This window comes from Muntiacus reevesi, chromosome 7 (assembly GCF_963930625.1).
Source record: "Muntiacus reevesi chromosome 7, mMunRee1.1, whole genome shotgun sequence".
NCBI classification, from domain to species: domain Eukaryota; kingdom Metazoa; phylum Chordata; class Mammalia; order Artiodactyla; family Cervidae; genus Muntiacus; species Muntiacus reevesi.
In genome coordinates this window covers 82,932,262-82,946,720 of record NC_089255.1, presented here as the reverse complement: position 1 = coordinate 82,946,720, position 14,459 = coordinate 82,932,262, and the positions used below count along the sequence as shown (strand labels likewise).

The window sequence follows — 14,459 nt, the reverse complement described above, 5'->3', positions numbered from 1 at the left end:
CAGCCCCGCCCCACCGCTGGGTGGCTGAGCGGGTGGGGTGGGGAGGGGGCGTGCGCAAGCGCAGTCCGCGCACCCCGGGCCGCCCGGGCCGCGGGCGCGGTCCAGCAGTGTCACTAGACGGGGTGTCCCGCCAACTCTTCAGCTCCGTCCAGCCCTGCCTTTGGGGAACGTGGGTAGGGGGTGGGAGAGGCTCTTCTGGGGCTCCATCAAAGAGCTTGTATTTTGCCCAGAGCGATGCTCTCCGATCAAGGGGTGTGCCCTTCTCTGGCAAAAGACGGAGCGCCTAGATCCGCCCTCCGGTCATTCTGCCGCAAGATCCCGGTGTCGGCCCTCCTCTTAGCTGGAGTGGGCATGCTGATCGCCTTTCTTGGCACGCTCGGCTGCTTGGTACGGGCCCCAGGTACGGCTGTCGACTTTTCTCCATGCTTTTCCTCGCACATAGTTTGGAGCTTGCGTCAGATTTTAGCAACTCCGCTAGGTTTTGCTACGCAGTCTCTTTCCGGGGAAGTTTTTGTAGCCAATCTCATTATTTTGATATAATGTTTTCCTCTCATGTGGTAACTCTGGCCTTGTCTTCTTAGGGCCCAAGAATGACTCAGACAAGTGTAATGATAATGAAGCTAACCACCAGATCCAAAATACTCAGTGTAACCTGGTTTCAACCCTAAAGATATTCCATAACTCGTTAACATCAAAAGAGAGTTTATTTGTCTTCATACTTCAGTTCATTTGTGCAAGCTGTTTGAAACAGGCAGCTTACTCTTTTTCCCTTGTAACTACTTAAAAAGATTCATGCACATGGAAAATAATATAGACAGCAGTGGTCAGTATTGCTACTTAAGCATGTCATAATTGCAGTTTTTACATGTTATAAATTCCTTGGTGGCGCTCCAAAGCAGTCTTTTGATGCCCTGTTTTCTCTCCTAGTTGTCTCAACTGCCTTCTCTGTGTATGCATTTCCAGACGTTTCTCACTCTTTTCAAGGTCCCAATTATCTCAGCATGGGGCTTGCCTGTCATTAACTCCAAAAGCTCCTCTTTAGCCTGGCAGAATTTCCCAGGGTGCCTCCTTCCATCTTGACTTTTTTCCATCTTGTTTCTGAGGAAGAAAAAATCTTTGTCTTTCCTTGAGTTCTCTTGACTTAGTCCCTTTCAGTACCTTCCAGGAATTGACTCACCATACCCATCTATCTTGTTAACTTCAAGTTGTATCCATCCACACACTCTTCTTTGGTCTTAAAATATGCTTAGCTTTGCCTTACAAAAAAAAAAAAAAAAAAAGGCTTCATTTCCCTTGACCTCACCTCTCACCTTACGGTTCCAATCCTTTCTCCTCCACAAGACTTCTTAATAGAAAGCTTTACATTTGCTGTCCCCACTTCTTTGACTCTCCCTCATTGTCTAGTCCATTGTGGTCTGGTTTCCTCATCTCCGCTTTTAACTGGCCAGGCTACCAGTGACCTTCCAATGACCCTAAAGACAAAAGCTGCTATTTCTTCAGCTTACTCATTTGACATTATTGATTTTTTCTCTCCGTTGGTACTCTCTTCTCACTTGCTTCTCTGTGCCTTCTTGGTTTCTTTCTTCATGTCCTTTTTCCATCTTCTTTCATATTCTTGCATTTACATCTTTTCCTCACCTGCCTCCCAAATACAGTTGTTCTCCAAAGCTTATTTCTCATATAAATGCAATTTCAGACATTCTCTTCTGTAATGATTTCAACCAAATGCTGAAATTTCAGTTCTCACCTATGTTTCAATGGCATCTAGCTTAGTTCTGTCCCTTAGTTACAGACTCAAGTTTCCAAATGCCCACGTAGCACATGCACATGAATGTTCCTCAGGTATCTCAAAGTCAATATGACAGAAAACAAACTTGTGATTACCTCCCTATTTCCCAAGCCACTTCTTCAGTGTTCCCTCTCATGCTGAAACATCAGTCATCTTCCACTCCCCCCTATTTGTCACCCCTTCTCTCTAACTGGTCAGCAGGCTCTGTTGAATTTATTCTGCAGTGTCTTTTATATATGTCCCTCCCTTTTCATTTCTCCTACCCTAGGCGAGTTTCCTCACTTCTCACTGGGACAGCACCACTCTCCTGCTATACATCTGCTTCTTTTGGCTGTTCTGAGTCTTCACTCTGTTGTGTAGGAGCTTCTCTAGTTGTGATGTTTGAGTTTTAGTTTCCTGAATGGGGAGCGAATGTGCGTTGAGAGGTTAACCAGTGGGCTCCCAGGAAAGTCCCTATCCTAAATCCTAAATACATCTGAGCCTATCATTCTACCCAATGGTTTCTTCTTTACCTACAGGATAGAGTTGAAACATGCCTTGCCTTCCCAGAGTCAACCCTAGCTGTGTTTTAGGGCTACCTGGAAAGTAGTTTTTCTGGAGGTAAGGCCTGGGTATCAGTCTTTTGCAAACTTTCCCCCAAAGTCCTAATGTACAGCCAGGGTTGATTTATACCCAGTAGTTTATCAGTAGTGTATACTGGGTAATATACACCCAGGGTCCAGCCACATCTGACTACTTATACTGTCTTACCTCAGTGGCCTTACTCCAACTCCATGTACTGGAAGGTGGTAGAACATAGCATTCAGTACAGAGTAGGCTCTGTACTCAGACTGCTTGGAACTAAATCCCAGCTCCATCACTTACTCTTTGTGGTTGTGTAACCTTGGGTAATATGCCATTTCCTCCAAGAACGCTTTCCCAGTCTTGCCAGCCAGAAGGAATCTCTCTGCTCCTTTGTGCTCTCATAATATTTTTTGTCACAGGGCTGGCTTGTCATGAGCTCTCAGTGGATGTTCATGGAACTGAATTCTCACGTTGTGCATTGCATTGTCATCATTTGCATGCATATTTGCCCCTTACTGAAATAAAAAGCTCTTTAAGGACAAAGATTATATACCATCCATCTTTATATATCCTACAGTGTGTATACATGTAGTTAGTCAATAGTTTAATGCTACAGAGAAACTAGGGTTTTTTTTTCCATTTATTTTAGAAACTAGTTTTTTTTTTTTAATAAATTTTAAAGAAATAACATCAGCCAGTTACTCTGTTCAGCATTATTTTCAAATATTGCCTAGCATGACAATTCAATCCAGTTTCCAACGACACTCCCACCCCCACACCAGCACTGAGGTCATATGACTCTGCAGGATCTGGACCCTCACTTTGTAGTGGGAAACTAATGGAATAATGAATTTCCATGGCCTGCAAATCCATCTCACCTTGCCAAGTTTGCCAACCTGGCATATTTACACATGGAGTCTTATGGAGGGTTGTAAGGTACACAGCACTCCAAAGAGCAACAGTAAGCACCACAGTTTACCTTCACAAGTTATATATATATAACTTTTTTTTTTGTTTATTTTTGACTGCACTAACTCTTCATTGCTGTGCTCAGGATTTCTCTAGTTGTGGCAGGTGAGGGCTACTGTCTGTTGCAGTGCAAGGGCTTCTCATTGAGGTGGCCTCCCTTGTTGCAGAGCACAGGCTCTAGGCACTTGACCTTCAGTAGTTACAGCACGTAGACTCAGTAGTTGTGACTCTCAGGCTCTAGAGGACAGGCTCAGTAGTTGTGGCACATGGAGTTGGTTGCTCTGTGGCACGTGAGATATTCCTGGACCAGGGATCAAACCTAAGTCCCCTACACTAGCAGGCAGATTCTTATCCACTGCGCCACCAAGGAAGCCCCATATGCATTCTTAATCATAGGATATCTGGATATAAATGCCTGCAAGGTGACCTTTGGGTTTCCCTCGTGGCTCAGACAGTAAAAAGTCTGCCTCCAATGCAGGAGACCTGGGTTCAATCCTGGGTGGGGAAGATCCCCTGGAGAAGGAAATGAAAACCTACTCCAGTATTCTGGCCTGGAGAATTCCAGGGACAGAGGATCCTGGTGGGCTACAATACAGTCCATGAGGTCACAAAGAGTCAGACATGACTGAGTGACTGATACACACAAGATGACCCTACTTTTAACAATCATCACCCACAACTCCCCTTGACAATTCCCTTCTCTCCCTAAAGAAATTCATGCAACTTGATCACTTGGCTTAGGTTGACTGATTCAGTTGTGATTCTGGAGCCCTGGTTTGTTTGTGCTTGTGATTAGTTGCTTTAGATAAGCATTGTTTAGAGTTTTCTTAGTAAGGTAGACTTAGTAGACTGGTGGGCAGCTTCCATAATCACAGTGGGAGAAATAACCTTGCATGCGACCTCCTAGACTTGTTGCTGCTGCCACCAATTCCAGACTTAGGCATGACCCAGAATTGGAGGAGAACTGAGGAAAAGGGCAGAAAAGTTTTATGTCTTGAATTTAATTTTTTTGTTTTGTTTATGATGTTTATTGTTTGTCGTCCGTCTCTGTTTCCAGAATTTAAGCTCCTCCAATCCAGGGATCCTTTCTGTTCGTTGATGTGTGGCAAGCACCTAGAACTGTGCCTGGCACACAGAGGCTCTCAGTAATTATTTACAGAATGATTAGATTGATCTCAAGTGTTTCTTCGTCTTCGTCCTTCTCCTCAGGAGAAACTTAAAAAAAAAAAAGAGGTGCGCTTAGTGACCAAGGTAGGATGAGGACTCGGTCAGTAGAGTCGTGGCCGAGACCCTGGACAGATCCTTCCCAACCCGAGGGTCGGGCGCTCCTAGACACGCGCCTCCCGAAATCCCACCCTCTAGGCGGGCTCTGGGCCGAGCGCACCGTGCGTGATTGGTCGGTGGAGGTGATGGACAGGAGAGGCGGCGAAGGAGGAGCCGCCCTCTAAGCTTCCGGGCGCAGCGGTTACGGGTGACTGTTGGCCTGGTGGTCTGCCGGGTAGTCCCTAACGCTTGAGAGGACGACAAGGAGGGTGAGCCTGGGATAGGGACCCGGGGCGTGCCCATGAGTTCGATTAGCTCTCAAATTTAATAGGAGGGGGTACTGGCAGCAGCGTGGAAGACAGGTCTGTGGGAAGAGGGAAGGATGGAAAGGGAGCGGGACCGGGGATGGGTTGTAGGGACGTAATTGGATAAGCAGGTAATTGCCCCAAAAGAGGCCTCTGTGGGCAGTCGCGACCCGAAGCTCCCTTGCAGGTGTCTTCCCGTTACTTCAGACACCCGCGCTTATACGTATCCGAAGTACGGGCACCGTAAGGTCAGGGAGAGGTCGCAGTGGTTAAGGATGTAGAGGTATGGGTGTGACTCTTTCTGCCTAGGGATTGGAGGCCCTGGAGTAGGATAATGAGCCCTTTACTTTTCTGCTATCCTGGTCTCTGACAGGTTTGAGCATGAGCATGGCAGAAGGGGATACCCTGATATCAGTGGATTATGAAATTTTTGGAAAGGTGCAAGGAGTGTTTTTCCGTAAGTACACTCAGGTATGTGGCCTACCTACCTTATCAGCATGGGAACAAGAGACATGTTCCCGAAAAATATTCTTTGGAGAAGCTGGCTCTTTGGTAACTGAATGGCAAAGAGGTGGTTTGTGGAAGAATAGGTATGAAAATGCTTTGCAATGGGTAAACCACAACGCAAATGGAAGCTTTTCTGTGTGCGTGCATGCTCAGTCGTGTCCAACTCTGCAACTCCACAGACTATATAGCCTGCCAGGCTCTTCTGTCCATGGGATTTTCCCAGGGAGAATACTAGAGTGAGTTGCCATTTCCTCCTCCAGGGGATCTTCTCCACCCAGGTCTCTTGCATTGGCAGGTGGGTTCTTTTACCACTGAGTCACCTGGGAATCCCTACTGGAAGCTTTGTCTGCTGTTATTATTGGTCTAACAGTGGTATTGAGTACCGACACACATATGGATGAGCTTCGCTTTTACAAAGAGAAAGGGCTTCTCCAGTTCTCCCTATTGGGGCATCATCAAAAGAAATCACAATTCTTATAGAAAAGTTAACACTGATCAGAGATGACATTTAAATGACTGTAATTTATGTAACTGCTTCCTCTGTAGCTGTTGCATTTTCTTCAGACCTTTTTTTCTCTTCAATCCTCTCCCATTCCCCTACTTAATTCCTTAATTCTGCTCATTTTAGGTTTTAAAGAACAAGTACCTTTTCCAGGGGAGGACTTCCCAGGTGGCTCGGTGGTAAAGAATCTGCCTGCCAATCCAGGAGATGTGGGTTCTATCTGTTCCTAGGTCAGAAAGATCCCTTGGGGATCCCTTGGAGAAGGAAATGGCAACCCACTCCAATATTCTTGTCAGGGAAATCCCATGGACAGAGGAGCCTGGAGGGCTACAGTCCAAGGCGTCACAAAGAGTTGGATACGACTTGCCGACTAAGCAACAACACCTTTTCCAGGTGAACTTTTCTAATGAAAATACTTTATTCATTCCAGGGTAAGTAATAGTAACACTGAACATGGAGCCTGGTATTACTATGACATATTAGTAACTGAGGGAATGAACAGACTTTTGACAGCCTCTGCCTTGACTTCACTAATCTTCCTTAATGACAAAGATGAAATCTTAGTTTGCCTTCTGTTTTCTATAGGGGAGTATCAGGCTATTGCCTTCCCAGTGTATCTCCAACCCCAGAGATAATGAGTTAAGACTGCAGAACTTGCCAAAGCCACTGAAAAGTTCAAACCTGAATCTTTGAAATGTGAATGTTAAGTGTCACTACCTCTTTTTCCAGTGATCTGCAAATCAGTTCCTCCTGTCCCCTGCTCATATATGAGTGCCTGTTGGAAGAAAAGAATTACTGAAAGTCATAGCAAGAGCTATGTTTCAGATAGCTTTGCCTCCAGTCATGTAGGGTAGGCTTCCCTGATAGCTCAGTTGGTAAAGAAGCTGCCTGCAATGCAGGAGACCCCAGTTCGATTCCTGGGTTGGGAAGACCCCCTGGAGAAGGGATAGGCTACCCAGTTCAGTATTTTTGGGCTTCCCTTGTGTCTCAGCTGGTAAAGAATCCACCTGCAATGCAGGAGACCTGGTTCGATCCCTGGGTTGGTAAGATCCCCTGGAGAAGGAAAAGGCTACCCACTCCAATATTCTGGCCTAGAGAATTCCGTGGACTATATAGTCCGTGGGGTCACAGTCAGACACAACTGAGCAATTTTCACGTTCATGTAGGGTAAGTTCCTGTGGCTTAATAAATGGATTAAAAATTAATGAAGATTAATAAAAGTTGTTGAGGGAAAAGGAGCAGATGGCAGGAGAGCCCATCTTTATAGCACCTCCCACCCCTCAATGTAAAGAGATAATAAAAGAATGCAGAAAAACAATTTTTAAATATTTATTTATTTGGCTGTGGTGGGTCTTTTAGTTGCGGCTCACAGGATCTTTGTTGAGTCCTGCAGATCTTTTGTTGTTGAGCTAGGACTCCCTAGTTGGGGTTTGGGGGGGTGGGGGTGGGTCGTGTGTCTTAGATGCTCTGGGGCATGTAGGAAATAAGTTCCCCTACCAAGGATCAAACCCGCATTGCAAGGCAGATTCTTAACCACTCTACCACAAGAGAAGTTTTCTTTATCCCTGTATTATTTATTAACTCCTGCTCTAATCTTTGTTATTTCCCTTTTTTGCTTGATTTGGTTCAGTTTGCCGCTCTCTTTCTAGTTTCTTAATGTGAAAGGTCTAGGTTATTGGTTTGAGGGTACCTTGTTTTTGAGATTGAGACTAGAATTGGTGATTATAATCTTTAAAATGTTTGCAGATGACTGTTCAAGAGGAAATATGGTTATGAGGGAGGATCAGCTCCTGGGAATTTTCTTAGGAGAAAGCACTGCTTGCTTGTTTAGATATATAGTCAAAGCTGAACATGAGTCAGCAATATTGTGTTACCATTTAAAAATAAGAACAGAATCCAGTGCACTGATAAAAAGCCATAGGAAATCCCTATTCTCAACATCTGTCAAAGTTGGGAGTGTTTTGTTTACTCTCAGGAATTCAGATAAATCACACTGCAGTTTAAAGTGTATCAAACTATTATAACCTCCTGCTCAAAACCTCCACACAATCCTTCTTATAGCAAGTTACCATATAAGGTAACTAAGAACTAGGCACAGCCCACTCCCCTGGGTTAACATGAAGTAGAAGAGAGTGCAGTTGTTGCACAAAGTCAGTGGGACATGGAGTCTTATTCAAATCCGTTCTCTGTATTCTTTTTTAATGCTTCAATCTACAACCCTTAATCATGTTGTAGATATCTCTTATTTTTCTTGATTCCTTAATTTCCTCCATATCCTTTAAACTGTTATTTGACCGAAGTCTCTTTTGTTCATTATGCAAACATGTCTTTGCTTTGAACATAACTGATTTGATGAATACTTCAGTTCCTCATCAAACATACTTTTGCTCTGCATAACATTTTCTTTGGCCAACTCTAGCAATATCCCATATTTACTAGATCACTAGTCCAGCATTTGGACATGCAGTCCTGTTAACTCCCATTTTCTTTTGTAATCCAACTCCTTCTATTTAGATAGAATGTAACAAGCAATAACTTTTATAAATCCTTAGTTGGAAATTTTACAAAAATAAAATTGCCTCTGAAACATTGCTACTTTCCCCCAATTTTCAGTTATTTCACAGTTAATGCTTTATAGGAAAGAACAATAAAAAGTCTAAGAAAAGAGCAGTTACAATGATTAGATGTTTTTCCTAAGCTTATTCAACATTAAAGGCCTTGTGATTATTTAGACAGAAGAAAGTCAAGTGAAACAATAGTTAATGTGGTCTTATGAAATGTAGTTGTTTAGAGGCTGATCACCAGCAACTTTTTCCTTCTCTCAGAGGATGAGAGAAAATGGGCTTTGAATGCAAGGTAAAGACCTTGGATTAGACTGTTTCTTTACAGTGAGAACAATGGAATGATTTGCCCAGGAAATTGTGAAATACTCTCTAATGATCTTTAAAGATACTTAAGTCATTGGACACTTAATGGACACTTAATCATCTGGGTTTGTTTAGGTATGGTCTTGGCTAAAGAGAAACAGAAGGATCTGATAACTTTATGCTTTTTTCTATTTAATATATTAGATTCTTGATTAGGAGAAGGAAAATGAACAAGATATAGTCCAGTATCCTAACAAAAATCAGCCTTAGAGAATCATTTTGAAAACATCAGATTTGGTCTTAAATCTTTAGTACTTAATCAAATTGACTACGCAGTGAAAAATGCTGGTGCCTGGGTTTTATAGGGTGGAAGAAGGAAATGGAGTCAAGTGGTCAACACTTCACATTAAGATCAGCAATGAGATTCTCCTTGCTGTAGTTCTGTTTTGACTGTTCTGGACAATATCAAATTAGTTTCAGTGGCTTGATTGTAGGCCAAGGTTCTGGCAAGAGATTGTAGTCTCAATTTGTTTTGTTCAGTCTCACTGGATTTCTCTTCTTTGTCTTTTTCTTTCCCTTAGGCTGAGGGTAAAAAGCTTGGATTAGTAGGCTGGGTCCAGAACACTGACCAGGGCACAGTGCAAGGACAATTGCAAGGGCCCACCTCCAAAGTACGTCATATGCAGGAATGGCTTGAGACAAAAGGAAGTCCCAAATCGCACATCGACCGAGCAAGCTTCCACAATGAGAAGGTCATCGTAAAGCTGGACTATGCAGATTTCCAAATTGTGAAATAATGGCCTGCATTTAAATTTTCCAAGATACTGAGTGGTTTTGTTTTTCATTGTTAATAGAGATAGAACTATTCTGTGTTCAATATTAGAATTTGTCAATAAGTTATTTTAGCATGTTACTTGCTGGTTACTGTGTATTATATGTGTGATGAAAAGAATGAAAACCACACAATTCTAATCAATAAAAACAGAACCTTCTGTGTAAGATACTTCTTTTCTTTTTGATGAACTTCATTTTGGGCAAAATAAGAGGCATTTACTCTGTGAACATCTTTGGGAAGAGAACTTTGAGGTAACTTAAGGAAGTCTGAAAGAAAAAGCAGTTACTTTTACTCATTTCTTTTTAATAGTTTCCACGAAATTTTCTTCAGGAAATTGTACCTAATAAGAACAAAAATCCTGGGACTCCCCTGGTGGTCCAGTGGCTAAGACTGTGAGCTCTCAATGCTGGGGCCCTGGGTTTGATCCCTGGTTGGGGAACTAGACCCCACATGCCACAACTGAGACCTTGTGCAGCCAAATAAGTAAATAAAAATAAATATTAAAAAACCCCCAAAATCCTAAAGTTCAATTTGTTAGCTGTCCAAATGATATCTGGGTTTCCCTGTTGGCTCAATAGTAAAGAACCCGCCTACCAATGCAGGATATCCCAGGTTCAGTCCCTGGGTCGGGAAGATCCCCTGGAGCGGGAAAAGGCAACCCACTCCAGTATTCTTGCCTGGAGAAGCTCATGGACAGAGGAGCCTAGCGGTCTATTACAGTCCATGGGGTTGCAAAGAGACACGACTGAGCACAGCACATACACAAATGATATCTTGGACTAACTATTTTACATTTTCTGGAGTTTCTGCTGTCATTCTGTCCTCCAGGTAAGGCATTCACATAAACTGATGCTATGGGTTAAATTATGTTACCCTCCCACCCCTGCCAAATTCACACGTTGAAGTCCTCTGAATACCTAAGTATGCAACTACATTTGGAGAGAGGGCCTTTACAGAGGTAATTAAGAGTAAACAAAAACAATACGCAGTTGTGGATGGGACTGCTGATAGAAGCAAGGTTCAATGCTGTAAAGAGCAATGTTGCATAGGAACCTGGAATGTTAGGTCCATGAATCAAGGCAAATTGGAAATGGTCAAACAGGAGATGGCTGTAAGGCATAGTTCCGGCGAGGCAGAAAAGGAAAGACGACCTCAACAGAAGTAGGTTACCTTTATTCAGGCAAGGAGGGGCGACAGTCGGCCAAACGACCAGGCTGAGCGCCGAAAGGGATCAGGGAGGCTTCATACTTATAGGAAGGTTTGTGGAAGCGATAAGGGAAACATCAATCAAGTGGGATATTTTGAGTATTCTTTTGTTGAGATGACACTTGTAGTTGGGCAGGGGTGATAAGTCTTCTGAGCGGGTGTAGGGGGTGGAAGGTTTCTGGACAGGGCGTGATAAGTCCCAGATAGATGCAACTGGCCTGGAGCATCAGGATGGAACTAAAGTTATGCTTTGTTTTCTCTGAAGTTAGATGATTCAGCAAGGGGCCTTTGAGACTGTTGTTCTCTTTTCTAGGCCCAAAAGACTCCTTCAATGGCAAGAGTGAACATTGACTTTCTAGGAATCAGCGAACTAAAATGGACTGGAATGGGCAAATTTAATTCAGGTGACCATTATGTCTACTACTGTGAGCAGGAATCCCTTAGAAGAAATGGAGTAGCCATCATGGTCAACAAAAGAGTCCGAAATGCAGTACTTGGATGCAATCTCAAAAAGGACAGAATGATCTCTGTTTCCAAGGCAAACCATTCAATATCATGGTAATCCAAGCCTATACCCCAACCAGTAACGCTGAAGAAGCCGAAAGTGGAACGGTTCTATGAAGACCTACAAGACCTTTTAGAACTAACACCCAAAAAAAGATGTTCTTTTCATTATAGGGGACTGAGATGCAAAAGTAGGAAGTCAAGAAATACCTGGAGTAACAGGCAAATTTGGCCTTGGAGTACAGAATGAAGCAGGGCAAAGGTTGATAGAGTTTTGCCAAGGGAACACACTGGTCATAGCAAACACCCTCTTCCAACAACACAAGAGAAGACTCTACACATGGACACCACCAGATGACCAACACCGAAATCAGATTGATTATATTCTTTGCAGCCAAAGATGGAGAAGCTCTATACAGTCAGCAAAAACAAGACCTGGAGCTGACTGTGGCTCAGATCATGAACTCCTTATTGCCAAATTCAGACTTAAACTGAAGAGAGTAGGGATAACCATTAGGCCATTCAGGTATGACCTAAATCAAATCCCTTATGACTATACAGTGGAAGTGAGAAATAGATTTAAGGGACTAGATCTGATAGACAGAAAGCCTGATGAACTATGGACAGAGGTTCGTGACATTGTACAGGAGATAGGGATCAAGACCATCCCCATGGAAAAGAAATGCAAAAAGGCAAAATGGTTGTCTGAGGAGGCCTTATAAATAGCTGTGAAAAGAAGAGAAGCAAAAAGCAAAGGAGAAAAGGAAAGATATTCCCATCTGAATGCAGAGTTCCAAAGAATAGCCAGGAGAGATAAGAAAGCCTTCCTCGGCAATCAATGCAAAGAAATAGAGGAAAACAACAGAATGGGAAAGACTAGAGATCTCTTCAAGAAAATTGGAGATACCAAGGGAACATTTCATGCAAAAATGGGCTCAATAAAGGACAGAAATGGTATGGACCTAACAGAAGCAGAAGATATTAAGAAGAGGTGGCAAGAATACACAGAACAACTGTACAAAAAAGATCTTCATGACCCAGATAATCACAATGGTGTGATCACTCACCTAGAGCCACACATCCTGGAATGTGAAGTCAAGTGGGCCTTATAAAGCATCACTACGAACAAAGCTAGTGGAGGTGATGGAATTCCAGTTGAGCTATTTCAAGTCCTGAAGGATGATGCTGTGAAAGTGATGCACTCAATATGCCAGTAAATTTGGAAAACTCAGCAGTGGCCACAGGACTGGAAAAGATCCGTTTTCATTCCAATCCCTAAGAAAGGCAATCCTAAAGAATGCTCAAACTACCGCACAATTGCACTCATCTCACACGCTAATAAAGATGCTCAAAATTCTCTAAGCCAGGCTTCAGCAATACATGAACCGAGAATTTCCAAATGTTCAAGCTGGTTTTAGAAAAGGCAGAGGAACAGAGATCAAATTGCCAATATCTGCTGGATCATCGAAAAAGCAAGAGAGTTCCAGAAAAACATCTATTTCTGCTTTATTGACTATGCCAAAGCCTTCAACTGTGTGGATCACAATAAACTGTGTAAAATTCTGAAGGACATGGGAATACCAGATTACCTGACCTGCTTCTTGAGAGACCTGTATACAGGTCATGAAGCAACAGAACTGGACATGGAACCACAGACTGGTTCCAAATAGGAAAAGGAGTACTTCAAGGCTGTATATTGTCACCCTGCTTATTTAACTTAAATGCAGAATACATCATGAGAAACGCTGGGCTGGAAGAAGCACAAGCTGGAATCAAGACTGCTGGGAGAAATATCAATAACCTCAGATATGCAGATGTCACCACCCTTATGGCAGAAAGTGAAGAAGAAGTAAAGAGCCTCTTGATGAAAGTGAAAGAGGAGAGTGAAAAAGTTGGCTTAAAGCTCAACATTCAGAAAATTAAGATCATGGCATCCAGTCCCATCACTTCTTGGCAAATAGATGGGGAAACAGTGGAAACAGTGGCTGACTTTATTTTTTGAGCTCCAAAATCACTGCAGATGGTGATTGCAGCCATGAAATTAAAATATGCTTACTCCTTGAAAGGAAACTTATAACCAACCTAGATAGCATATTAAAAAGCAGAGACATTACTTTGCCAGCAAAGGTCCGTCTAGTCAAGGCTATGGTTTTTCCAGTGGTCATGTATGCATGTGAAAGTTGGACTGTAAAGAAAGCTGAGCACTGAAGAATTGATGCTTTTGAATTCTGGTGTTGGAGAAGACTCTTGAGAATCCCTTGGACTGCAAGGAGATCCAACCAGTCCATCCTAAAGGAGATCAGTCTTGGGTGTTCATTGGAAGGACTGATACTGAAGCTGAAACTCCAATAATTTGGTCACCTGATACAACGTGCTGACTCATTTGAAAAGACCCTGATGCTGGGAAAGATTGAGGGCAGGAGAAGGGGACAACAGAGGATGAGATGGTTGAATGGCATCACCAACTCAACGGACATGAGTTTGGGTGAACTCTGGCAGGTGGTGATGTACAGGGAGGCCTGGCGTGCTGTGGTTCATGTGTTCGCAAAGAGTCGGACATGACTGAGTGACTGAACTGAACTAATCTCACAATCCCCTTATAGGTCCACTCTCATTCCATTAGAAAAATACCCAAAAAAGTCAACGAACAGAGTCTTGTTGTCCTCATCTGTAAATTAAGAATAGAGCTATATTGACTCTTCATCTTTCCCAGCTCTGAAATAACTACAGATCTTTAAGATGGAAAGCTCTGGATTAATATTTTAGTGTCTAACATAAGCCTGCAGTTCCTGGGGTGACAAGGAGTCGGACACGACTGAGCGACTGAACTGAACATAAGCCAGGCACTGTTCTTGCCATAGGCATACAGCAGCAAATAAAAATAGACAAATATCCACATTCTAGTGAGTAGACAGATGATAAGCAAATAAAATATCATGCTTAGTCATGCCTCTTTGCAACCCCATGGACTGTAGCCCCTCAGGCTCCTCTGTCTATGGGACTTTCTAGGCAAGGATACTGGAGTAGGTTGCCATGCCCTCCTCCAGGGGCTCTACCCTACCCAGGGATCAAACCCTCATCTCCTGCATTGGCAGGCGAATTGTTTAATAGTGCAGCACCTAGGAAGCCTCTGTTGAATTAAATGGTA

The 14,459-nt window shown here is 43.1% G+C and overlaps 1 protein-coding gene across 2 annotated transcripts; it reads left to right on the top strand.

Moving 5' to 3' along the window:
- Positions 1–91: 91 nt before the first annotated feature.
- On the top strand, positions 92–9,765 carry ACYP1 (acylphosphatase 1). 2 transcript variants are annotated; one of them, XM_065941461.1, is made up of 3 exons: positions 92–400; positions 5,264–5,361; positions 9,348–9,765. In XM_065941461.1, exons 1-3 carry the CDS (start codon positions 235–237, stop codon positions 9,561–9,563), a joined length of 480 nt encoding a protein of 159 aa, XP_065797533.1. In that variant the 5' UTR covers positions 92–234; the 3' UTR covers positions 9,564–9,765. The 2 variants fall into 2 exon arrangements, with proteins under 2 accessions (XP_065797533.1, XP_065797534.1); XM_065941462.1 differs by lacking the exon at positions 92–400 and adding an exon at positions 4,703–4,854.
- Positions 9,766–14,459: the final 4,694 nt, after the last annotated feature.